The 27,776-nt window shown below is 42.7% G+C and overlaps 1 protein-coding gene across 1 annotated transcript; it reads right to left on the bottom strand.

Annotated features, from left to right (window-relative positions):
* emx3 (empty spiracles homeobox 3) lies at positions 1-27,776 on the bottom strand. The gene is made up of 3 exons (XM_072512014.1): positions 27,076-27,776; positions 13,088-13,272; positions 1-1,021 (listed from the first exon to the last, which is right to left on the bottom strand). The coding sequence occupies exons 1-3, from the start codon at positions 27,722-27,724 to the stop codon at positions 854-856; spliced, it is 1,002 nt and encodes a 333-aa protein (XP_072368115.1). The 5' UTR covers positions 27,725-27,776; the 3' UTR covers positions 1-853.

The raw sequence follows: 27,776 nt of genomic DNA, 5'->3' as shown, positions 1-27,776 counted from the left end.
TTTTTTTTAATATATTTTATTGTGGAAAAAATATTTCCTTATTATTCTGTAGTACAGACACGCCATTCGTGACACACATATATTTACAATCGACATGAAGACCATAATAGAACAGATCTATGGGAGGGGCGAGATAAGACATCAACAGGTACATCAAGAAACAGGAACCGCAAAAGTGTCAGTCATATACACGAGGTCCTCGGGCAAAAACTCCTACAGACCGTCCTTTTTCTTTGTTTAAAAACCCGTAGAAACTTTGTAAATCAGCCTTTCTCACTCCCACTTTCAAGGTGTGTCCAGGCAGCTCGGAGATGCCCCCTTGCTCATGTGGGCATCCTTCCTCTTTCCAAAACGAAATCTAAAATGCTTTTTTTTTTTAAAAAGCACACACCAACCCCGTGGCTCTAATTGGATGCCGGATGCTACTAACCAACTTTAATCAAATCCGTCTTAAAAAGAATTAAATTCTCAGTCTCTAGTGAGGGACGAGGCGGGCTCTTTCCATTCCTGGCCTCTTTGTCCCAAAGACATTTCAAGAGTGGACGGTTCGTCTTCAAATTGTTGCAGTCTTTTATATGAAAAAAAAACATTCTTTTTAATTAAAGTATAATCACACGTTTGAAGTTTTTTTTTAGTCCAGCTTTTGACTTGATTAGAAGTGGACTGGATAACTCCACAATGGGCCAGTATAATAAAAGATGTTGAATATATATATATTTATATATATATTTATATATCTGTGGAATGATCTCCGTCCATGTGTCCGCCTTCACGGGGTGACCATTGCACGAATTATACTGAGAAGTTTGGCTCGGTTGGTTATTTGTTTTGTTGCTTTAAATCCAAACGGCCTCTAATCTTCTGAGATGACATCTATGTCTTCTGGGCTGGTCTGTCTGGTGGCCATTCTCCACCTGTTAACGTGCTGTGTCCCTTTCCGTTTCTGCTGCGTGTCTGGGCTCTCCTCTTCCAGTTTCTGTCGCTTGTATTTAGTCCTTCTGTTCTGAAACCACACTTTCACCTGGCGAGAGAAACGGGAAAAGGTGTCAGATTTTCCGCTTTCCGTTATTGTGCATCGTAAGGGGAGGGGGGTGGGGGGGTCGTATCTGTTTCGCATCCCTCCCCCGCCACTGTACTCGCCGGGGACGCCGTTGATGCAACCACATGTGTTACTGCCGAATAGTTACAGAGGTATCATAACACTGGCTTTGCCCGATTTTAACCTCAGCTGCCCGCAACTTTCCGCTATTCGTTTTAACGGAAGGACTATCCTGGGTTAAAGAGGGCGGGGGTACCCCCCAGGGACCACAAACGTCAACCCCCGACAGTGGCAGCCTTCTTTTCACGTTACTTCATCAATGTTGCTTTTGAAGGGACTTTGAGTCACTTGTCCCCAGTGACCCTCTGTGGTGAACCATTCCACAAACGGAAATCTATTCTTCCCCGCTTATATTCAAATCTCCTACACACTAAATTTAGGATTGACTTCTCTATAGCCCGAGGCTTACTCATTTGGAACCCCCAATCATACCTTTCCTCTCCCTACCTTCTCATCAATGAAGACTCAAGTTCTTCCTTTCTCTCTTCCTGTTCTGCTCATTCCTCAGCATTTAAAGTTTTTTTTCTCAGTTTTTGTTTGTCTGGTTCAACGGCATTCTCACTTAGGCCTGGGTTCCAGAACTGCGCACAGTACTCCCAGTCTGGCCTGGTCAAGGCTTTCTAAACAGGACAGTCCCATCGGGCTGCAGTCTGTCTTTTATAGAACCGAACATACCATTCACTTTTTTATATAACAGCCAAAACATTGGCTTGGTGTGCTGATGGGTAAAGCGCTGGAGAAGGCCATTCGGCCCATCCAGTCCGATTCTGTAGAGCAAATCAATGGAACCCATCCATTCTCACCTTCCCATTTCCCGCCAAAATCGTTCAAGCCTTCTCAGAGCGGGCCTTTGCCTTTTTACATTGAATTGTTGACACATCTCGCCACAAGCTCTGAGTCCGCTGCTGCCTCCCTTTATCTTCCACCATGACAAACAGCCCTGATATTTTCACTGACCCACCTATCCACTCTGCCGAGCTCTACCCTGTCTGCCTATGTCTGCCCGAGCGATAGGGAAAGGAAAGGCTTTGCATTACGTCTTTTGCAACTACAGAGTGTCCCGATGGACTTTGGAAGTGCGGCCGTTGTTGCGGTGTAGAACAAGCAATGTGTGCACAGCCATCTCCCACACACACAGCAATGAGCTAAACCACTCACTGCTGGTTGAGAAATAATTGCCATGTACAGGCATTTCAAGAACAACCTCTTATCTTTGTCTTGGGTACCCTCTGGACTAAGAACTGATCTCCCCCTTTTGTTACAGTCTCACAAACAACCCCATTTCCATTACATTCGCAGATTTTCCATCTCGCAGATCTCCAGACCTCCTCTTCCCTTGGCTAGGTGAAAACCCGTTCTTTTCCTGTCTATCCATTAGTTCATAAAGGTGATGTGGCTGTATCATTCCAGTCATCAGTTTCTTCTGGAATGGTCCCCATTCTCCCCTTCTGTTCCAATTCTGATTCAACTCCTGTACCCAAAAGATCAACACAATCCCTTTTCTCTACCAAACTGCTGACTAACCTTGCTAAGAGAGATTTTTTCCAAATCATTTATTAAAATGAAGACTATTTGGTTTAAACTATCATGTTTCAGGGATTCCTCCAGTTAATCCACCTCGACACGCTGCTGCCAACACGCTGTTGGCTCATGTTCTGAACTATTCCCAGACCACAAAACATCTTTACTAAAAATCCATTTTCTCCAATGGATATTCTTACCCCTAATGTTATCTTTCCTTACATTATGTCTGTCGTCCTGTTCTGACATGGAGCTTCCTTTCGTAAATTAATGCCAAATCTTACCAAGCGCTTTCCATCTCCCTAATGAGTCTCCTGCCTGGATCATTCATTCTAAAACGTCCTTGCTACTCATGTAAAACTAACCAATCTAGGGCAATCCAAATTCGCCGTCTCGAAAAACCCCTAACTCACCAATCATTACTTACTTCTGATAATGTTTCTGCATATCACAGGAGAGTAAAGGACAATTTAGCATGGCCAATCCACCTAACCTGCACATCTCTGGACACTAAGGGACAATTTAGCATGGCCAATCCACCTAACCTGCACATCCCTGGACACTAAGGGACAATTTAGCATGGCCAATCTACCCAACCTGCACATCCCTGGACACTAAGGGACAATTTAGCATGGCCAATCTACCCAACCTGCACATCCCTGGACACTAAGGGACAATTTAGCATGGCCAATCTACCCAACCTGCACATCCCTGGACACTAAGGGACAATTTAGCATGGCCAATCTACCCAACCTGCACATCCCTGGACACTAAGGGACAATTTAGCATGGCCAATCCACCTAACCTGCACACCCCATGACACTAAGGGACAATTTAGCATGGCCAATCCACCTAACGTGCACATCCCTGATCAATAAGGGACAATTTAGCATGGCTAATCCACCTAACCTGCACATCCCTGGACATAAGGGACAATGTAACATGGCCAATCCAACTAACCTGCACATCTTTGGACTGTGGGAGGAAACGGGAGCACCCGGAGGAAACCCACGCAGACACAGGGAGAATGTGCAAACTCCACATAGTCACCTAAGGCCGGAATTAAACCCGGGTCCCTGGCCATGTGCCCCAGTGCCACCGTTCTGTTCAGGGATCCTTGCATTCCCGGGAACCTTGGAGTGAAATGGATCTGGCCCGCAGTGCTCGATTTGTTTCATTCAAGCATCCAGCCATTGACTCGGTGTTAAGATGAATTACGATACACGCCTCAATCTATGCTCTTACTCTGCAACATCAACGTTACTATTGATCCTAAATTGTGCCTTTCGCTCATGGAGATAAATAATCTTTTAATTCAATAGGTTTAGTCAAGCACGGGAAATTAAACTAAAGTTAAGCATTGTTTGGCGGGGATTGTTCGAGGCGGCTCACCCACTCAAGGGAAAGTAGGGATGGATAATAAATGCTGGCCTAGCCGAAGATGTTCACATCCAGGAAATAATAAAATAAAGCTAGCAATCCTGACGCGATTTTAAAAAGGCTACTTGTAATCCTAATGTTCCAACAAGTTTCCATTCACGCCTGTCCTCTCTGTAGCGGCCGCAATTTCCCACCTCTATTCTAATCCGTTGTCCTGGACAAAATCCAAACACATCAAATCATTTCTCTTCCACTCCTATTTAATTCCACCCAGATGAGAAAACAGTCGGTATTCAGTCAGTCAAAATGTTCGCACGATTTCAGTTTCCAGTGTCCAACACGCTAGAACTATCTGACCCGCTTGTTCCCAACGTAACTTCGGCGGAAACCCTAAACTGTGGAAGTCCCGTCGAAAATTGCTGGCATATGTTTGGGTTTAACTTGCCCGCAGTACCTTCCCATAAGGAATAGTCTAGACTAAAGTGCAGAACGAGTGTTTACGATTGGCCTTAGTACAAAGCAAATTGGATGGGCCGAATGGCTTATTCTGCTCCTTCGTCTTAAGGGTCTAATAAACCATCAATCGGTCTATCATCAATGGTCTCAAGCTGACGGTTTTTTAATGCCGTTTCCAGGGGTGGGGTTTGTATCCTGGAGAGCTGGGCATCCTCCAGGCCATCCAGTGTGAAAATATACATGATCCAGGAAGGAGTTTCAGAGAGAAGGGGGGGGGGGGGGGGGGTTGGGGATCAGTGTTTACCAGTTTTAGAAACGTTCATGATCAACCGAATATTATGTGAATGGACACTGAAAGATTCCCTCTTCCCCAGCCAATCCCACAAATGGACCCCTCCCGACCTGTTCCCGGTGTCTGGTTAGAATAGTTTAATTGCTGCCAGCGCATTCGTTTCCACTACATTCCTCTCGAAAGCCACTTTCAGAAAACACAGTCCGAGTGTCACTTTCGACTCAATCATCTGAAATTGACCAACCTTTCTTTGTGTCTGATATCACCCCCAGATTTCGCTTTGCTGGAATTCTAAAAATATAGGAGCTGTCCTTTCCCCCGGAATCTGAAAGTCTTCATTATAACTATAACAAATGGAGTTTTGCTAAGCTCTCGAGTGAAACAGACATACCATTTATCTTCTGTACAAACATCTCACTCAGGGCCCGCAAATACATTTTAATTAATTGCGAGAAGGCTTGTTTTCCGTTTCATTTTCACACAGAACCCGGGGCGTCAACACTCGAGTTATGATCATCACAAAAATAAATAACTGCACCGAAGATTATTCAGCATGACAACCCCGTACGGCAATTGTTCACTTTATTCAATTTCTTGAACAGAAAACCCAACACCTGTACTTGTCCCTCTCTGTGCCCCCCCCCCCCCCCCCCCCCACAGCCTGGAAAATCCTGCTCGCTGACCAATTTGAATGCCGCGTTTGTGTGTAGGACACGGTATTCGAAACATTCTGGTGTTTAACACTATATACCTCCAGCCGTTGGTGCAGTCATAGGCTCGGGGTTCCTAGTAAAGAAATTGTAGAGGAAATCAGGCCCATTTCGCACAGTGCCCGAGTGTGCTTGTATATAAATGCAGGTCTGGGGCACCGTTTAATATGGGGAGAGTTCTGCCGAATAAGTCTAAACGGTGAAGTCAAACTGAACTCCGTGTCGAAACATCCCCGCAGAATGTGCGAGGCTGTGTGGTGCTGGGCCCTTCGAAGCTGTCCTCCAGGAGGAAGCAGGGAACAGCGGCTACTTTGCCTGCGCTGAGATGAGCCATTGAGAATATCCGGAGCTGATGCGTTTGACTGGTCTTGAGAATGGTGCATGTGGATTAAGAGTTTGGTCAAAACTCGTCCGGATTCCCTGTGCTTGGGTCAGTTTGAGTTTCGGGAGCTTTACCGCTGGTGTGAACAATTAGAGTTCAGGGCAGTTTGAGCCCGCAGACACCACTCTCATGTACAGGGATATAGCAAATCTGTGATTCATTCATTCAGAGGCGCATTTAACCTTGCCGTTTTACCTTGCAAATAAATCATCAGCTCGGAACCCCTGCTGCGACCCACGCTGAGTTAGACGGACCTGAGACATTCTGTCCTTTCTATTTCCTCAAATGTAACGCGGGAAACAAGGAACATGTGGAGGAAGAAAAAAAATCCCCGTTGTGTGCCTTAACCATTTAGAATGGACTTGCACGGATGAATTTCTACTACAGAAACATTTAAGTATTGAACCCTTTAATAAATATATTGCACATCTATTAATTTTGGTTGTGTGGATTAAATGACACATTGCATTGACATGCCGTTGAATTGTCAGTGTTCAAGGTGTTTAATAAATGCACACATTCCGAAAGTATTTTCCTTTGAATTATATATTTTGTCCCGGAGATTGAAAGATCCGAATGCGCCTGTGCACAATGATGGGCTGTTGGTTTGGGAGAATGACTCCACAGTTGAACATATTAATCAGATATGTTGCAAGAGTTCGTGCAAACACCGTTTCCCTGAAGACTATTTTCCTGTCCTTTCTTTGGGTTGGTCTGGGGAACGTTCAGGCCAACGGGGGAGGGGAATCTACAGTAATAGAGGGAATAGAGTAATACAGGGAAGCTGGTGGATTGAAATGCCAGTGAGCGGTGTTATTGAAGAGAGGGCAGCACCCTTGTGCTGAGAATGGGCGCTCCGGAGCTGCAGGTGAATTTGCCAGAAGCCTACATACAACTTGGTCCGTTTTACATCCAACCTTCTCCCCTATCGAATACCTGCTATCACACACGACTTACCTTGGCTATGGTTTCCCGTCAGAGCCAATCAAAATATACTCTCCCACCTCTGTGCCTTTTAACTCCACTTTCTTCTATTCATTCACAGGGTCTTCCTTCCCCCCCCCCCCCCCCCCCCGGCCCCTCCGCAGTGTCCCTGTTGTAAAGAAATGCAGCCGCGGGGGGCCTCCTGCGTTGTATTTGAAGGAGGGCACATTACCATTGCACCGAGAGAATGGTGGAGGGATTAGCCACATCCCTCCCTCTTACTTTCATTATTTCACACACTACACTGAGGGGTTCTTTCAATCCCCCAGCACTCCTGCACAACTCGATCATATTCTCTTTTGTGTTGTTTGGGGGCTAACACTCGATCGGCCTCCCGCTCCCAGAGTGAGCCGCCGCCGCGGGTTTGGTTCTTTGGGCAGATCTGAGATTGGACATCTGTGGAAGCGGCTGTACAGTGAATGGGTCAGCGACCATTGGGACCAGGCGAGCTCCTGTCTGAGAGGGCTCCCCTCGATACAGAATCCGAGGCTGTTAGCCCCAATTGAGGGTGGGCACTGGCATTCCCCTGGGCTACATACTCAGCTTAAAGTGAGGGTGAACGAATAAAGCCAGTGAAAGACATTTCTATCTTCACGTCACCTTCGAGCGGAATTCCAGTTGTTCATTTTATTTTTTTATTTGTCCCAGAAAAGCGGATTGACGCATAAACCGATTGGAGGTTAGAAAGGCAATCTCTGCCAGGAAAGTGGCTCTTCTAAAGACCCGACACGAATCCCCTGGTGCCGTCTGTGTCCCAATGTTACACGGTGGGTGCCACACACCCTGTCCTATATATAACCAAATATGTGCCATTGGCAGGGCAGCCTGCAATTGATGCTGAAAGGCAATATTAAGGGAATACTATTTAAAACGAATGAACTCCTGGGCACCTTGACACGTAACGCGCACACATGGGAAGTTTTGAAAGCCGACGTGGGCTACTTTCATCTGGAGCTATTGCCGCATGGATTCGCTTAATCGGTGGAAAGTGAACAACATAATAAAATGCGTGTCAGTGTGCTGGATGAGAGAACCAGTACGTTACTGGCCTCGGGGCAGAACGTGTGATTGGTTTGGTTTAGCATTCTACATTTTTTTTTTCAAATGGAGAGGAGTCGTAGCCGCGTTTGAATGTGCTCTAGTACATGACAACTGTCCCTTTGCAGGGGACTAGGAGCTCTACTCCGTAAACACTTGCCCAGAAAGAGACTTGAAAACATCGCCCTTTTTAATAGGCCCGACAATACTCAGCATTTGGGGGCTGGGTTCGTTAATTCAGGAAGAGGGCACATGTACATTCAGTGTACATTTCCAACAAAATGGGCAGGAAGTTAATCTAATTTGCTCTCAAGAAGGAAGCGGCGTCGCTCACCAGATATCTGGGGACCGCAGCCCTGGATCTTCCTGTTAGTCTCTCAGTACATGACACTGGAAAAGCCCAGAGTTAATCCCCACGAGTGCATGTTGGAACATGCAGTCGTCTGACTTCAACTACCGTCGGCCTGTTAAAGCAAACATTCAGAGTGATCCCCGCGTGTCTGTGTTGCAAACGTGAAATCTGTGACTGGAGAGGCGCGATTTGATTTTGGAGTAATTTTATTTTTGGAGAGATTTGGCCGACTGCTGTATGTGTCCCCAATCCTGTTCCAACTCAAGGGGGCAGTGGATACTATTCTTTCGCTGGTATTTGGCCGCCCCACAGAAACAGCACTGGGACAAACGTGGCCCTTCTTCATTGATAACCTTTAATATTCCTCATTGGAGCTAAATACAATGACCATCTAACCAATCTCCATCAACTGGACAAATTGTTGCGGAATCTCTGACAGATGGGATTTTTAATGTTTGTGGATCATTTGTTAATTCTAGTTGAAATTATTATACAGATAATTCATAAAAATACATGCTAAAGTATTAATAGACGAACAACAACAAAAAATGAGAAGAAATTATTAATGGGCCTTTGGTTAGATTTGTAATATTTAGATGCAAAAGCGCCTCGATTGCTAGGTGTGTGCCTGACTCGTACCAAACAGCGGAAAGTAGAATTGGGCCTTCATCTGAAATGGGTCTGGGCACCTGAATTAGAATTCCTCATAATGCAAATCATGTCCTCCCTTTTCTAGCCCATCGTAGAATGAGTGTGAAGTGGTTTAGGATCCTGTTCGTATAATGCAAGTCAGAAATAATGGGTTTACCGAGAATAAATATAATGTGATTGAAGTCTATAAATAGAGGCAATGAATAGCCATAGACGATGGACTTATCTAGTACTGATTCCGGGTTCCTTCACAAACTTTCACAATGTGACTTCTAGTGCTCCAGTTAAACGTCCACCACACACCTGCAAACTGACCGCTTTTTGTAAAAAAAACATGAAAACGAAAGTCATTTTTTAAAATTGTAGAATTCTCCACAACTGGGTTATCCAATCCGCTTTGAAGATTGGGGGAAATGTGAATGAAATGAAGTATAATTCTGTTCGTGTGTCTGTGATTATCGATCTGTATGTGTGAGTCAGTTTATTTCCGCCATTGTGCCTGGGCGATTGTATGTTTGCGCTTATGGATCTCCATTTATAAGTCCGCGTGTTTATAGATGTGTGTCCATGTATTCCCGTCGCTGTGTTTGTGTGTTATGTCCATAGATTTGTATGTGGAAGTCAGCGTATTTCTGTGTCTGTATGTTTGTTCCCGTGGATATGTAGGAGTCAGTGTATGCCTGTGTCTCTGTCTGTGTTTCGGATCTGTATGTACGAGTCGGTGCATTCGTGAGATTTACATGTGTGTCAGTGTATTCCTCTGCCTGTGTTTGTGTCCACAGATCCGTTTTTGTGTGTGTGCCTGTGGATTTATATGTGTATGTCAATGCATATTTATATCAGTCTTTGTGTGTGTCCATGACCTTTATATGTATGTCAATGTATATTTATATCACTACTTATGTGTATATGTGTGTGTGTGTTATTGTGTGTTTATGGGCCTGTTTGTGTATATCAATATCTATTAACATTGGTATTTGTGTGTGTGTGTATATCAGCCTGTTTGTGTATATCAATAAATATTAACATTGGTTCTGTATGTGTGTGGGCCTGTTTGTGTATGTCAATATATATTAACATTGGTATTTTTGTGTGTATGCATATCAGCCTGCTTGTTTCTATCAATGTATATTTACATCGATATCTGTGTGTGTGTCTATGGGCTTCTTTGTGTACATCAATATATATTTACAGTGGTATATGTGAGTGTGTGTATGAGCTTGTTTGTGTATATCTATATATTTACATTGATATTGGTGTGTGAGTATGGGCCTGTTTGTGTCTGTCAATATATATTTGCATCACTATTTGTATGTGTGTGGGGCTGTTTGTACATGTCAATATATATTTACATGGATATTTGTGTGTGTGGGGGACTGTAGGTTTGAGTCTGTATATCTTAGCGGTTGTGTGCTGGTATCCATATGAATGGTTTTGTCTTTGTTAGAGAAAGTCTTCTCCATTTGCACAGCATTAAATTAACTTCAAAAAGAACCAATTCGTGTCCTAGTAGCTGATTTGTATTTACTTCCGAAACTCAATCTACACAGGACAGCGCTGCCAATCGACACAATGGCAATATTTTGGCTTGCCCCCCCCCCCCCCCCGCCCCTCAACTAGATATTACTGGAACTGTAATCAAATCAGAATTCTCGAATGGGGTTTCATTTCTTTGTGAGACAGTTTGGGAGTTGGTTGTTACTGGCGTATAACTTTGGACTTTATTTTCTCTTCCCGATTCTGGATTGTCCAGTTCGCCGACAGGAGGCGCTGAGAAGCAGCTCACCTCATCTTCAGAAGGCGGTTTGGCCTATCAGTTTTGCCCCGTTCGTGGGATCTTCAATCTGAAAGACGTTGTCGAAAACCGAATTCGCATCCACGCCGGTGTTCAAGGGCTGGGCAGCAATTTACAGAGGTCACAGACAGAAATGGACCCCCGCACCCCCCCCCCCCCCCGCATTGTCTCCTCGCCTGATCCATTCTATCCTTGATCGCCGCAGCTGAATATGTATATCGGGAATGCTTCATCGGACAAGCCCTGCCTCTCATGTGTTCACTTTCACCAGGATAATGCAGACCCACTCCAGAACGGCCGAGGATCATAAGCAAATCTCAACCCACCTTCAGTTAGATTATTTAAACCTGTTCTAGTTGGTGATACGGACACTTTTGGAGGATTGGAGTAATGTGCTACGTTGATATATTGTTCTGTTTATCAACAAAGGTCAATGGGCAAATAATTGAACAGAGTATGAATAACCTGTCCATATCCCTTTTCTAAATACTGAAGTGCCTATATTAATACACCACGGTTTCCATGTAGTTGGTTGGCACCGAGACTATTGTGTAGGGGAGGTCGCTTTTACAATTACAGTCATAATCAAAAACCGCTCGATCAGATATCTTGCCCGAATTGATATTCGTTGTGCTAGCTGACTTGGGACTATAGTCGTGTTCATCAATCCAGAGAACTGCAAAGGTCATGACCCTCAGTTCCAAAATGCAAGACTAAAGTGACATTCGAGTCATTTTAGTTGAAGAATTGCAATGGTGTTTTAGTTAAATGTTTCAGCCAATGTTCTTTTACGGGCGTAAAATATATATTATTTATATTAATTATCAATGTAGTTCACTCCAAACTCAGAGAACCGTTATATGGGCAACGATCGCTGCATCTTACTTTCAACCAAATCCCAATGAGCCACGCCACATGGTAAATGCAGAACACCAGGGCAAAATCATTTGCTGTATTAAATTCTAATAAAACAGCTCTTTCCCATCTCCCCCCACTGTAGAGAAAATGCTAAGTATTTTAACGCACAGTCTGGATACAAACAAACCTCCTGATTATGCATGTTTACAGTACTCAACACACTGAATATTCTAAATCCTCCCGCGTGCCTTTCACTCGAGTTCTGCAAAGCTGTATCTAATAAATTTACACATTAGCGCCTTCTGCAACTTATCCTCTTTTTGGATCATTTTATCACGCTGCAGTTTTGATTCAGACCTTGTTGCGGAATCGCTGTTTAAACAGACTGCGGAGTACATTCTAACACATGTATTTGTTCATATGCAGTCTGTCCAAACGCCAAGCCAACTGATAAATACTGCCATTGCTTTTGTCAGCATTGTACAATTCTGGGGATGTCGATCTAACTGAATCGCTTTCGAATATTCCCTCGGCTTTCGTGTTCTAACATTTAGTCCTTAGCAAGAGGCTCAGGACCCTTCCTGCTTGTTCATTTTGGTCGTTGGTGTTTTTATTTTGGAACATGTGACCTGTTACATTAGTAAAATGTGATAGTTTCCATTTTACACCAGGCTGAGTATGGAGATGGCACAATAATCACAAGAAATCCATGCTACAGCAACACTCATATGTCGACAGAATGTTCAATTTCTTGCCATTTGCATGTCATTTGTCTTTATCGTTCATAATGTAGTCTCCACGATTAAACATGAAGCACCTTACTCCCCCTAGCTTAAATAAAACTGGCCTGATGAGAGCGACCATGAAGGACTTTTTTTTCACTCTCTGCTTAAATGAAACAATCTGAAAGACCTCGGGTGTCCAGATAATAAATAGGTACAACAATAAACTAGGTGCCTGACACGTTGACATGTTGCTGTCAAGGTCCAAAGACTGTCTTGTGCATGTTGGGTTAGTTCTATGTTGTGCCCCTCCCATTACATCTGGCCGTTTCACTGAAGAGCAATGTTCTGAATATTTGCATTTAATGGGATCCCCCTCCCCGAGGTATTCCCATTGAATTATTTGGGTTTATTTTACATTCTGCGTTCTGAACGACTATTTGATTAGTTAACCAAGGCCTATTTATAAGCTGTCTGCATACAACTGGGGAAGGAGAAGGATAGTGGAACCGTACAAGCAACTGTTCAAATCCTACTGTGGGGGGGGGGTGGGGGGTGGAATCATACAACTTCAAAGGGGGGATTCGGCCCATCGCGCCCATGTTAGTTCTTTGAAAGAATGATCCAATGAGCAACAGTCCCGCGCACTTTTCCCATCGCCCTGCCAATGTTTCATTTTCAACTGAACGTCCATTCCCCTGTGAAAGTTGCTGGCACCGCCTCTTCAGCGAGTGCATTCTAAAGTCAGAAATCCCTGCAACCCTCCCTCCAACCACGCTGCTCCCTGCCAACCCCTAGTATCAATCCGCCCCTCTCTTTCTCTCTCTGTCTACTTCAACATTCTTACCTGGGTTTCTGTGAGACACAAGCTGTTTGCGAGTTGTTTTCTCTCCGCTCCCACCACGTAGTGATTTTTCTCGAAGGCTCGCTCTAATCTCAGGAGCTGGGACGGGGAGAAGGCTGTTCGAATCCGCTTGGGTTTTCTGGTGAAGGGGCCGTGGAGTAGCAAGCCCTCGGCTCCCCCCTCACTCCCTACAGACAAAAAAATATATACAAGGAAACTGGTATGAGGGGGCATTCGTTTCCGATTACTCCGGCATTACATTTTTATTCTACTTAGAAAATATGATGAAGAATAATGCCTGGATATTGTGTGTTCTGTACTCATAAGTGATTGTAATTGCACACAGACTGCTGTCACTACACTTTAACATATTGGGAGCCATACACTCGCAGAAATCGCACTTCAGCCAATATGTTTTATTTCTCTGCCAATCCGCGTGCTACTTTTAATTTATCACCTCAAATCGTTCCACAAGGATCATTAACGACAGACCTGTTAACAGCAATACATCGCTCTAGTGCTGTACAGTTCAAAATGCTCTTTCCAGGTTAGCAGACACCTTTTGGAAGGACAATATGGACAAGCACATATCCGAGTCTTGCCCGGGGAGCTATGTGGATCAGCTCCCGAACTTTCACGCGTCTGCCAGAGCGCTTCACCCACATCTTGAATGGTGACACTGATATAATTAACACACGCATCTACCTGATATCGAAGTGTAACTGTGAATTCTAAACCGCTAAGTTTATTTACGTGGCAATGCATTGAGCTGTCCCGTCAATGAGACACAAACGGGCCCAACCATTAATACTTGTTTCTTGCAACAAAGCAATTCGCATTAAATCCGAATGATTATTAATTGTACAGTTATTAATATCTGAGCCGCTGCTGTAACATTATAAAAGTGTTATATATTAGATATGCGCAGTGTAATTAAACACTATTACACTGCAATATGCCAACAAAATTCACACCTTAAAAGGAAAAGAAAAAGAACACTGGTATTGGCACAGTTCCCATTTAATCAACAACATCTCTACCAGAGTTGGGATCAGCAGAAACTATAATCTTACTTTGGGACTAAACTTCATTAAAACCCCAACCGTTTGTTTAGTGGATATGGTTAGGACTCGGTTTAGGATGAGTAGAAATTGCGTCCCAGTTTGTGAGTTCAGAGTTGTCTCGGTTGAAGTTAAAAGGAAGCAGAGGATTGAATTGGGATTATGGTGAAGGGTAGATGTGTGGGAGGGGGGGGGGGGATAATTATATATTTGTGTGGAGTTCGTCAGCTCACGATTTAGGGTTAGCGGAAACTATAGTGTGGGGTTTAGAGCTACATTTAGGAGAAAGGTTTGATACAAGGGTAGGATTTGGCTTAAGGGTTTGGGTTAGAGTTAATGTTTGATTTAAGGGTTGGTTCTATGGAGTGGTTTAAAGGTTAGGCTTAGTTTTGGTTCAAGGGTTAGGGTTGGTTTTAGGATTAGGTTTGGGGTTGGTTTAATGCTTAGGGTCGGGATTGGTTTTAGGGTTGGTTTAAGGTTTAGGGCTTCTTTAAGGGTTGGGGGTAGGGATGGTTTAATACTTCGGGTTGGGGATGGGTTAAGGGTTGGGCTTGGGGATGGATTAAGGGTTGGGGTTGGGATTGGTTTTCGGGTTAGTGTCGGGGTTGGTTTAAGGGAGGGATATGGCTTGGATAAGGCTTAGGTCTGGTTCAAGGTTTAGGGATGGGGTTCGTTTAAGGGTTACGATTGGGCTGGTTTAGACCATAGTCTCTGTTCTTTCTGTACTCATAGCTTTCTATCCATAATATGTCTGACATCTACACCTATTTAATCTGTACACTAATCTATATGTATGTTATCAAATCACGTCTCAAACCATTCAGTAATTGGTATTTGTTGGGCACCGGAATGTTTTCACAGGAATGTGAAGTAAATAAAAGCACAATGCATGCATCATATGTAAACTTTTAGCACGTTAGACATTTAAGTTTCCTTGGCAAGCCAGCACGCTTTGCTTAAACAGACAAGAGGAACTGCTGGTAATTGCAGGACCGATATAAATCATTACATAGAAGCATGTCAGGAATGCACACGCATCTCAAATATATATTTTCTTCCACATATTGGACAGGAAACAGACCATGTTTTAACTATTTCCGTCCTGTTAACGATATAGTGGTAAGGCATTGCTCCTCATCATTCCCGAGACTACCGTGCCACCTATGGTAATACTAACGATAACAATCAATGGCGGCAACCAACAAAAATAGTCTTTTAAAGCCTCTCAATCAGTTTCCTAGCAACTTAACCACGACCGTCATTCTTTAATTCAGGAATGTTGTGCAATTCTCGAAGAAAATGACAACGAAATTTGAGAACAGCTCTCATTTGATCCACCAGATCGGGAACCCGAATAACCTCGTTGTGGGGAAATGCCACTTAGAACATAGAGCAGACAGTGCAGAACATAGAAAAAATACAGCACAGAACAGGCCCTTCGGCCCACGATATTGTGCCGAACCTTTGTCCTAGGTTAATCATAGATTATCATAGAATTTACAGTGCAGAAGGAGGCCATTCGGCCCATTGAGTCTGCACCGGCTCTTGGAACGAGCACCCTACACAAGGTCAACACCTCCACCCAACTCTAAGGGGAATTTTGGACACTGAGGGCAATTTAGCATGGCCAATCCACCTAACCTGCACATCTTTGGACTGTGGGAGGAAACCGGAGCACCCGGAGGAAATCCACGCACACACGGGGAGGATGTGCAGACTCCGCACAGACAGTGACCCAAGCCGGAATCAAACCTGGGACCCTGGAGCTGTGAAGCAATTGTGCTATCCACAATGCTACCGTGCTGCCCTTAAGAACAAATTAATCTACACTATATCATTCTACCGTAATCCATGTACCTATCCAATAGCTGCTTGAAGGTCCCTAATGTTTCCGACTCAACAACTTCCACAGGCAGTGCATTCCATGCCCCCACTACTCTCTGGGTAAAGAACCTACCTCTGACATCCCCCCTATATCTCCACCATTCACCTTAAATTTATGTCCCCTTGTAATGGTTTGTTCCACCCGGTGAAAAAGTCTCTGACTGTCTACTCTATCTATTCCCCTGATCATCTTATAAACCTCTATCAAGTCGCCCCTCATCCTTCTCCGTTCTAATGAGAAAAGGCCTAGCACCCTCAACCTTTCCTCGTAAGACCAATTCTCCATTCCAGGCAACATCCTGGTAAATCTCCTTTGCACCTTTTCTAAAGCTTCCATATCCTTCCTAAAATGAAGAAGGCCATTCGGTCCACCGAGTCTGCCCCGACCCACTTAAGCCCTCACTTCCTCCCTATCCCCGTAACCCAATAACCCCTCCTAACCTTTTTGGACACTGAGGGCAATTTAGCATGGCCAATCCACCTAACCTGCACATCTTTGGACTGTGGGAGGAAACCGGAGAACCCAGAGGAAACCCACGCAGACACGGGGAGAATGTGCAAACTCCGCACAGACAGTGACCCAGCGGGGAATCGAACCTGGGACCCTGGCACTGTGAAGCCACAGTGCTAGCCAATGTGCTACCGTGCTGTCCCTGGTTTTCGACCTGATATTTTACTGTGGAGGGGGGGGGAGATGCTTCCTAAATATGAAAGTGTGTAAATGAAAGAATAAAGTTTGTGCCAACCATGCTGAGTAGCTGCTGGAGGTTGAAATGAAGCTACAAGATCGAAGTAATCCCACCAAGGCTTTGATAATGATGTAAAGTAACAGTACCGGATATAGGTGGACATGAAAAATAAACTGCCATTAAAATCTATGAAAGTGCTACACTGCCACAGAAAGGAAATATGAATCAAATAAAATAGAAGTTTGGAGATGACCGTATACATGTCATGATAGGAGAAAGAGAGTATACGGAAGGAATTAATTTCTAGGGGCACAACATTCGGCTTATTCCTTTATGTTTTAATCTGCATATAAACAGAAACTGGAGCTTGGAGGAAGTTTTGGACAGTGAGACACAAAATAGCTCATTCCTCAACTGCACCTTTGTTCAAGAGGAAGACTGTGGAAAGTTTTGGGTCTCTGGAGATACTAGAGCTCAGAAGTTAAATTGTGTACTATATCATTTGAAATTTCAATGATTTGAGCAATAAACATCGCCAGACTGGATAATTCAACACTAACCCTTGACAAAATATTGGTAATATCGTATCAAAATTGATAAATGTGCACATTTACTCACAATGTATTAGCTGTTACTTTCACAGGAAGATGCCAATGGTTCTCCAGTCACATTTGAACAGTAGTAGCCAACAACATACATAATGACCTTATGCAAAGTATATACCAACATAGCAATCTTCATACTGTCAATAGCCAATGATTGAGGAGGAAGCCAATGGGCATTGGTGAGGAAAGGATTGCAGTCTTACTAATCGAACCATAGAATTCCTGCAGTGCCAAAGTGTCCTTCGGCCCACTGAGTCTGCACTGACCTACCTGGACCCACTCCTCACCCCATAACTCCACCTATCCTGCACATCTTTGGACACCAAGGGATAATTTAGCATGGCCAATCCACCTAAACTGCACTTCTTTGGACTGTATGAGGAAACCGGAGAACCCAGAGGAAACCCATGCAGACAAATGGAGAACGTGCAAACTCCACACTGTCACCCAAGGCCAGATCACTGGCGCTGTGAGGTAGAAATGCTAACCACTGTGCCACCATGCCGCTCCAGATGTGGTGAGGTTAAAGTATGATCAGCTGATCTAGAACATATGCCTATGTGTGTACTGCATTGGAAGCTGGTCTGGGTAATGTGGGAGAGTACAACATGCAGATATGCCCGTTACCATGAGTAAGGGCATGGAACGCCAATTGGCTGCATTGCAGACTGCCACTGAGCACGTGACATCTGTAGAAGTCTAAATTATACAGACCATAAGCAGAGTAGAAACATCTCCTTCATTGCTGTATTTCATTGCTGCTTTGGAGGCTTAAAAGTTCAAATTCCTATATACAATAATGGCTGGATTCATGTATTTTTTGCAGAATGGTTTCAGACAACAATAGGAGAAAAATATCAATATTTCATAAGTAATCAGCACCCGATCTTGAGGCATGGTATGACCTTCATGAGAAGAAGTACTTCAGGGGATGTATGTGAGAAGTTGTTTAAAGTGACTCGTAGGTATCATCAATCAACTGATATAATCCTGCACAAGTAGATATTATCTCTAAAGATACAGAAATCACAGTGACTTCAGCAAAGAAGAGCCCCATCTGTGATCCAGATGTTTCAGAATTGGCCATAGAAACATGTAGGAGGTATTATGTATCCTTTATATCTCATCATTGGCTCTGCCTTCATACACAAATGCTTCCCTTTCAACGACTTTAAAATTAGGATATTGTCACAACCAGCATGAAGATGTTCACGCTGCATAAATGACACGCATATATAAAACATACACACGCATAATTGAATAAAATTCATTCAGGTTTAATTTTTTTGTAGCCTACAAATTCTCAAGCTCTGGAATGAAGACAATATCAGCTCTCTGAAAGACAAAGTGGTTGACTCCTTCAATGGCACTGGTCAGAAATTGCAGATAACTGATAGTTCCTCACCAGAGTCACAGCTTCTTTACAGTACACAGTGGTGCTGTGCCCTGCTCCAGAGCTAAACGCTGTACACTCACATCCTGGGCCTGTACACCCTGTGATTCTGGAAGCCTATGGTTCTTAACCTGTTTATACTTCCCTTCTACATGTTGCTACATCGTCAATACCAAATGGAGCTTTGCTGATGGACAAAAGAACACCCCATTTACCTTTCACTTCTCCGACTGCTTGATAACAGTTTGCCATTTTGCCCTTCGGCCAGCTCAGTAATTCCAAGACTGAACTGGAATAAATTACTCCCTTCTACATTCGACTGAACAGCTGCATAAGCCTCTGTGTAATCATTACTAATGGAACGAACAAATTGCTAACACTTCAAAATATTGCATTTTTCTCTCAATTCTCTTTTACTGTTTGTTAAAACAACTCTGGAGGAATAGAAATATAAGAGCAACACGAAAGAGACAAATAGCCACTGTAATTTTGCTTACATGACACCTTGATTTACTCATTATTATTTGTTGTTGATGTTTATGTAGCAAGCAATATATGGTCTTTTGTGCCTAATCCAGTTATAGGTAGATAATGATAGAATATCAGGCTGTTTTAATTCACTACTGAATACAAATGCCTGTTGTTGTTAATAATGAAAATATACAAGCGGCACGGTGGCACAGTGGTTAGCATTGCTGTCTCACTGTGCCAAAGACCCGGGTTCAGTCCCGACCCTGGGTTCCGGTCTGTGTGGAGTTGGTACATTCTCTCTGTGTCTGCACGGGTCTCACCCCCACAACCCAAAGATGTTCAGGGTAGTTGGATTGGCCACACTAAATTGCCCCTTAATTTGAAAAATAGTTAAAATATGAGCAATAGGACTTAATCAAATATCTGCTGAGGCACCAATCACAAACCAATAATCCTCTTGCCATGCATAAATAGCTAAATCATTTGCAGTTCATTATTCTGTCCCTCGTCAATTTTCCATCCTCTTTTCTGTCCTCTCCTGAAGATGTTAACGCATTGTTAGGGTATTATTTCCTTCAATGCCTTCACCCATGTTTTCATTATTCCTTTGTGATATTTGACAACCTGAATCTGCAGGTTATTCAACGCAGAAGACATCATATCCAAGGCCAATTCCATTGTCACCCGATATCCAATCACTGAAACTTTAGGAATGTAAACTATGGCTACTTTATCTTTTCGTGATCAAATGGTGGTAAGGCTTATTCACTGTCCCTACAGGCACATGGTTAAGATCAGATAACAACCAGAATGAACCTGGGATCTTCTTGATTTAATGTAGAAGTTGGTGCGTTACAGAGTAGGCACTAATAGTATATAACCTATCGGAGAAGGAGATCAAGGACATTTAAATCAAGTTTCCATGTTGACTCAGTACTTCAGAGGCATTCCATATCTTAGCCTGTGGTACTTCACTCTGCTCCCTTAACTACAGGAATAGGAAAAGTGGATTGTTTGAAGACTGCCTGGTGAAAGTTATATGCTGGTAATTATATTCATAGTCCACGTTCATTTCATTGAGCAGTTTCAATTGGAAATAATTGTTTGAAAAGAAGGCATAGAGCCTTCAGACCTCCTTTGGATTTATTATTTGTTTGAGTGCACATTTTTGGAAGAGATCTCAGCTTATGTTGAATCAAATACTTTGTAACTGAAATAATTATTCTTGGTTTCATCAAGGAGGTCTGTGTTTGGGGCAATCAAGCTGATTCAGTTCAGAACAGGCTAGGATTGAATCCAGATGCTGGATGCATTCACCATTATGATACAGCACGACTGTGAATTTTGAACATAGTGGCTTCTGCTTTGTTCAGGCAGGTATTCACCTTGACTAGATTACAGAGGAAATGGTTTTTTAATACAAATGACTGACCAATGAATGTAGCCATGTGAAATTGTTGCACCATAATTGACACCTGAATTCCTATTTACAAACAAATGAATAACTGTGCAGGAGGTAACTAGAACAGTGCATCAGTAACAGATTCATTACCTTCTCTTCAAAAATATTATTTTTAATTCCCCACAGTTGGGACAGTACCTTTTTAAATTCAGGATTTAGAATGGTCCTATTACTTAAATATATCCATAATCCCAGGAAAATCACTACGTGATTATTTCTTAAATGAATATGCAGCCCCAGGAAGATTAATTATATATTAATTGAACCATTAATCAATCCCAAGAGTACATTATTTATTCCTTAATTGGGCCACCAATCCCCAAAAAACAGTGCTTTTATGTTAAATAGATTCCAAATCCCAATAACAATGTCGCGCAGATTTTCTATTAAACCCAACTGTTTCAAGAAAACTGTCAAGGAATAAACCCCTAACAGTCAGTCAAACATATCCTAATAGAAAGTATCTCATTGTGTTTACTCAGAAATATAGAATTGTACACTTCAGAAGAAGGCCATTCAACCCATGTCAATGCTGACTATTTTAAAAAATAAATTTAGAGTACCCAATTACTTCTTTTTTCCAATTAAGGGGTAATTAAGTGTGGCCAATCCACCTAACCTGCACATCTTTGAGTTGTGGGGATGAAACCCACGCAGACACGGGAAGAATGTGCAAACTCCACATGGACAGTGACCCAGGGTCGGGATTCAAACCCAGGTCCTCAGTGCCATAGGCTGCAGTGCTAACCACTGTGCCGCGTGCCGCCCCTTCAATGCTGACTCATTACTGGAACAATCCCACTGTCTGGCTTATTCCCTCTGGTTCGATATCTTCTTCTGGTTTAGAAGTACATCTAATTTTCCTTTCAATTTGTAATATAATATTTATTTTCTTTTACATATTTTTATTGGGATTTAACATTTAGTAACAAGATTTATACACAAGAAACAGAGCCACTGGCAAAACACACAAATGAAGAAACTAAGCAACAACTTCATAAATGTCTGCACAACCATTATTATGTTGTCACTTTTCCTGTGACCAGGGTTCCCATGCCCGCATTTTCTGATTTACATTCATATTTACAGTTCATGCCAGAACTCTGTAATGATAACATTCCAATAGATTTACATGGCAAAGTTCTGATACATTTTGTAAATAAATTTCCCCCAGCTTCTCACCTTACTCTCTGACTGGCTATTTTGAATTGATAACCTCTTTTTTCTGACCCCTAAACTGGGGAAAACAATCCTTCACCCTATCCAAATTCTTCATGATTTTAAAGGTTCCTAATAAATCTCCGCAAAGGCTTCTTAACTCCAAAGGAAATAACCATGGTGTCTTACATCTAGACATAGTTTGAGTTTTTAATCCCTGGTAACATCCTTGTGAATCTGTGTTGTACATTCCATTTGGCACTATGTCCTTCCTCTCGAATGACATAAATGCACACAATCCTCTAACTACACCCTGCATGGTGGCGCAGTGGGTTAGCCCTGCAGCCTCACAGCGCCGAGGTCCCAGGTTTGATCCCGGCTCTGGGTCACTGTCTGTGTGGAGTTTGCACATTCTCCCCATGTTTGCATGGGTTTCACCCCCACAACCCAATAATGTGCAGGCTAGGTGGATTGGTCATGCTAAATTGCCCCTTAATTGGAAAAAATGAATTGGGTACTCTAAATTTATAAACAAAAAAAAACTATTGCCTTCTACATATTTATCATTATTCTGTTTTCTTGTATTCCATGACCTTATTTAGAAAACCTAAGAATGTGAACAGGCGTTGTGGTTATGTGTTGAAATTGTGATCAATAATACTGGATTTGAGGATTTTGTTAAAAATATATACAAGAAAGTTGTATAATGTGATCCATCCAGTTAAGGTTTCAATTGATGATTATAATATACAGTTTCCTTTAAGAAGTTATACTTGTTTAAATTGTCCCGCATTGGACTCTATAGACTCTAACAGGAGCAACAGTGGAATTAACTGTCAATGGCCATTTGTGGTGCTTCAGAAAAAAAAGTTATTTTCTGAATGTTACTGTCAATTGCAATATCTTCCAGAGAGAGACTTGGATGCTTCCAGACATTATACCAGAAACATTTAATCAAAGAATGCAGAAATAAACATATAATGAAATTGTAGAGAATAAAATACCTTAGTTAGGCTTAACTTTATAATTGTTTTTAAATTACTGAAAACAATACCATCTTTGCATAGTATTTACATTTCAAATGTACTGACATATGCAGCACATACATAACAGAAAGCTTGTAGAGGTTACAATAGGTGATCACACATGGCCTATCTGTGGCTTACCATGAGGCTTATGAGTGAAAAAAAAGCTTGCAACAGTTAGCATACATACCATGTATGGGTCGGGAGGTACAAAACCTGTGCAAGTCACATACATTATCATACAGCATGATTTTTGTAGAAAACCTGAATATTATTGCACTTTTTGTGATGGCCATTTTGAAATGCTTGTAATGCCCTTTCAGATATTTTACAAATAAAGTGCCTTTTTTGCAACAACAAAAACACTGTCATACATGGTTCAATTTTAATGCTACAGGAAACTTCTAACAATCTGGTTAGAGCAACTACCCTGCAAAACAACAGTGAGGTCATTGGTAATTTAAGGACATTTCTCCTTCAATAAAATGTCTGCAATTTGCATATGTTGCAAATGTGAAATATTTGTGTAAATGATTGAGGTTAATCATGGAAAGCAAGATTACATCATCTATTAAAGGATTACTCAGAATGACCTCTAAATTGTGTCTTTCTGATGCACTGTTCATCAGTTCGATGGTAACTCTGGAGTCAATAATACATCGCTATGCAGCCAGCATAACGCTCAGAACACGTAGTTTCAGGGAATGAAATTCTATATTGGAGAATTACCTATGAAATTCAACATATATCTCTACTCGGTCTGGTTGAGGATAAGTAGCAAGATACTACTTCAATCAAGGGGTCCAGTGCATGTCATAAACAGCGGGATGATAAACGTTTTCCATTTTCAGTACTGTTGGACCATCAACTTTGAAGCACCATTAATGCCCCTTATAATGTAAAAAAAAATTCAGCTTGTTTTCTACATAAGGCGTGTATTATATTTTCGATCGCGTTATCGCAATGCCCCTAATGTGCGTGCGAGTGAAAAGGTGAGTCATGGATCAAAATTAACATTTTGTAAATATTCATGAGAGGGAACTAAAACATGCACTAAGTACTTCGGAAACTATAGGTTTATATCACAGTTCAAATCATTTCCACGTTAAGGAAATTGCACTTAGCTTTGAATGTAGCAAGTCAGGCACACGCGCCGCAGCTCTAGCCACTCATAATGTGTTATCTATTTTAAAGTGATTACAGGTCTGAGGAGCGCTCTGCACAGTCTTCCACCTAAGATTAGTGAAATATTTACATACCTTGCAGCATTCTCTGCGGAAGTTTAATGTTCTTTGCATGTATTTAGCGTGCAGCGCGCTGGGATTAAGTTTCCCCTGAATCTAGTATGCCATCAGTGCGCCAGATCCGAAGTCTTTTCACCTTGTAACATGCTCTAGAAGACGTGTATTTATTATGTAACCTGCATTGTATTGAATTCCAAATGTAACATACTTTGCACAATATGTAATATACTCAGCATGATTTACTGCAATATACTCTGCATGAACTATGGACAGTGTAAAATACGTTTGTGTTCTGCACAGTATAAAACATGCTTTATCGATAAGGACCTTCAAGGGACAGTCTATTGCACGTCTCCAAGTCTGCATGATATTCTAACATGTGCAAGATAAAGATGTGCCGACCACGGTCCCCATCCTGTTTTTCACAATAACTTCGTTGCAGTGTTAATGTAAGCCTACTTGTGACACTTATAAAGATTATTATTAGTCTGCTGTATGTGTAACATTTTGTAAATATTTCTGAGATAGAACAAAAACATGTAGTACAAGTAGTCATTTTATTGTTTTACTCCATGAGGTGCGTGTGATAAAGTTAATATTTTATCGCGAGTTTAATTTTTACATGTGAGGGTACAACTGAAATACTCCAGAGGGGTGATACCATATTTCGGGATGTTCATTTCTGTCTTGTTTTAAAGTTATGGACTATAAATACAAATCTTCTTTTAAATGATCTCCCAATCTAGTTTCTCTCCGCAGATGAGGCCTGGTTACTCGAAACAATGTGTCAAAGAATTGTTGCCTTTTCCGAATAGGTTACATTTCCCTCCCCCTGAAAACCAGTGCCCATCCCCACTTCTGAGCCACGAGGTCCAATGTCATTCTGTCCCGCCATCTTCCTCCGAGACCCAACTTAATGCCCCAAGGAATGGGTAGAATTTAGAACTAATTTGCATCATTTCCTCCCTCGCTCCTGAAGGGGTGTGCGTCCAGAGTGTTTCAATGGAATTTTGTCCCCAATCTATTTCCCTTTTCAATTATTGTGTTTTTTAATATTCCCCCCAAAAATAATCTCGTCGCGATCTCCATTGAGCAAGAGTTTGGGAGTTCTAATGTGCCTCCCGCGACCCCAAAGTTGTGGTAATCTTTATATTGATTATCAGAGCGTTTTATAACAGCTCCAGCGAATTGTACGTATCATGTTGTGTCACTTACAGACACTTCAAATGATTCTGGTGTATAAATGTCAGAAGACAACTTTAAAATATCTGCGCGTTTAAACTGCTACGCAGAAGTTCAATGTGTTACCAGAATCGTGCAACTCAATTGTGCGATTGTATGTAAATTACTTACATCCAGCAAAATGCCATTTAAAATTTATCGAATTACACTTGTGGAACAATGCAAGCTAATTTGTAAACCGCATATATATTTTCACAGCAAGGCAATGCGCATCGTCAGATATTCCAGGAGAGAGATATTTGTCTAATTCACCATTTTTTAAATGGTTTCCGCCAAGTCGTTTTTTAAATTCTAGACGGTGACTGGATTTTTTTTTTAAAAGCTACATACATTCGCGACAAGAGAATTAGACTTGCATCGTAATGGCTGATGAAGGTTGTTTTTAATGGGGTAATGGTTGTAAAGGTGTTGAGGCCATCAGTAAAACGCAGTGGACCATTTAAGCCCAGGTCTGCTTCATTTTAAAATGATGGTGTTTAAAAGCCCTGTTCAAATGTCTAAGAGAATAAACAGCGTCGTCAATTTAACAGGGCTTTTCTCTCCTGCTTAGTACGCATTGACTCACAATGCAGCAAGTTTCAAATGAGAACATGATGAAGGGTCAGCGAACTGAAACATTAACTCTGTTTCTCTCTCCACAGATGCTGCCAGACCTGCTGAATATTTCCTGCATGCTTTGTTTCAGCACTGACAGACTGCGAGCCACAGAAACAAGGGTGCGCCGGTCCCTGGAGCAGCAATGCCTATTCAACCAGCAGTTTTACTGCAGCCTCACCGTGTGACCATTTGCAACAAATACATCGATTTGCATTAAAGCAAACAAACACTTTATCGCAAACGGTGTTTTTAGAAATAAATCCGACCCTCTTTATGAATTCAGGTGCAGTTTGCAAAAAAGGGTGCAGCGTTTACAGGACCGCATGGCCATCCTATTCCTGTCTTTTCATTCCAGATTTAAAGTTCCCAATCGTCGTGTGGAGTTTTATTGGTTCCAGGTTAAACCTGCAACTTTTCAACTGGATCCCGGACAGGAGCAAGAGCATTAGAACGTCCATGACCACCTTTCCAATCTGAGATTTAAATCTGCAACTGGGGATTGAGGCCTGATAGCTCTGTGCACCCCCTACCCCCTCTCCACCGCCCAACGTCCAGGAAATCCCGGGAAGCTGTGACAATCGGAAGTCGAGCTGCAGGCCAGTCTACCCACGTGAAGTGGCGGGAGAATCCCTGCTAACTCCTGATTCTTACAGAGGCTTCTCATTGATACCCCCCCCCCCCCCCCCCCCCAACAACCCCAGCAAGACCTCGGTTCAAAATGACCCCTTCCTCATTCCCGCAGTGTTTATTCCTGAATCCAACTTTCCCATCTGAAGTGACCCGCGGTCCGATTGCACAGGTATTGTCCACTGCAGAATCCTGATTTACATACCTAATGGTTTGTTTGTATTTTAAGAATCAAACGTCAAATAAAGCGTCTGCACAAGATATGTCGGCAGTCGAACGCTGTGAAATTGGCCGATTTTGTTTTTCAAATTACCCACAGCAAAACCCCGCGGTGTTTACAATCTATCCTCCCAGACACAGGTAATACAGGAAGCAACAAACTGGGGTTAGGAGTCTGCTTAATCATTCTGAACGGCAAGAGTTGGGTTAGTGAGTTTTATTCAGATGCAATTTAACATTTTGATACCTCTCTGCACAGCATTGAATACAATACTTACAAAACTGTTATCACTTTAAAAATGCGATCGATTTACCTTGAAACCTGTGACCCAGGTATCTGTTCCTTAACACCCATGGGTAAAAACTCAGCGCTTCCCTCTGCTGCGGTGCAAAAAAAGACTGTGCGGGCAGGTGGTGTGGATTCCCCGGGTGCATAGAGAGAGCGGGGCTGGCCGCGTGTGCCACCGGCTCGGGGAACAGGAGCTCGGGGCTGCCGTAGAGAGTCCTGCCGGCGTTCTGAAAGCCGCTACCAAAGGGAGAGGCGTGCACCGAGTCGGCGTACCTCAGCGCTGTGGGTCGCAGGGGTTCATCCCCGAGTGTGGAGGGGCTGTCTTTGCCTACCAGAGCCTCGATGGTGAAGCATTTCTTGGTCGCGGGCTGGAACATGGCTTTCGCCAAATGGGCTGGCTCTAGATGCCAAAGATCAGGAAGGTTTTGAGAAAGTCCAAAACAGGGTCGAAAGGTTTTGGGGGGGTTTGTTTTCCCCCCTCCCCCAAGCAGGCACAATTCCTTAGATCCAATGTGGACTCCAATCCATGTAACAATCCATATGCGTACCTGGCAATGTGTGATTCGGTTTAAAAAAACTGGTGTTAACGATTTGGAGCTGGATGATCTAATTAAAAGGGGGCTGACACTAAACAGCCCATTGATTGCCAGCAGTTTCTCACCGATTGGCTCCATTACCTGCCCTGCAGCTCCTCTCAGTTACAGGCGTGGTGGACATGCGCAGAAT

This window comes from Scyliorhinus torazame, chromosome 7 (genome assembly GCF_047496885.1).
Source record: "Scyliorhinus torazame isolate Kashiwa2021f chromosome 7, sScyTor2.1, whole genome shotgun sequence".
Lineage (NCBI taxonomy): Eukaryota > Metazoa > Chordata > Chondrichthyes > Carcharhiniformes > Scyliorhinidae > Scyliorhinus > Scyliorhinus torazame.
Note: the sequence above shows the minus strand (reverse complement) of the source record. Positions and strands in the feature narration are given on the sequence as shown.

What these genes read in the sequence shown, in the direction of transcription:
- emx3 (XM_072512014.1), bottom strand. Translation starts at nt 27,724, where the DNA reads ATGGAGCCAATCGGTGAGAAACTGCTGGCAATCAATGGGCTGTTTAGT. An exon ending in CCTGGGTCACAGGTTTCAAG is followed by an intron (nt 13,273 to 27,075) that starts GTAAATCGATCG and finishes TTTTGTCTGTAG; the next exon opens with GGAGTGAGGGGGGAGCCGAG. An exon ending in TGTGTCTCACAGAAACCCAG is followed by an intron (nt 1,022 to 13,087) that starts GTAAGAATGTTG and finishes TTCTCTCGCCAG; the next exon opens with GTGAAAGTGTGGTTTCAGAA.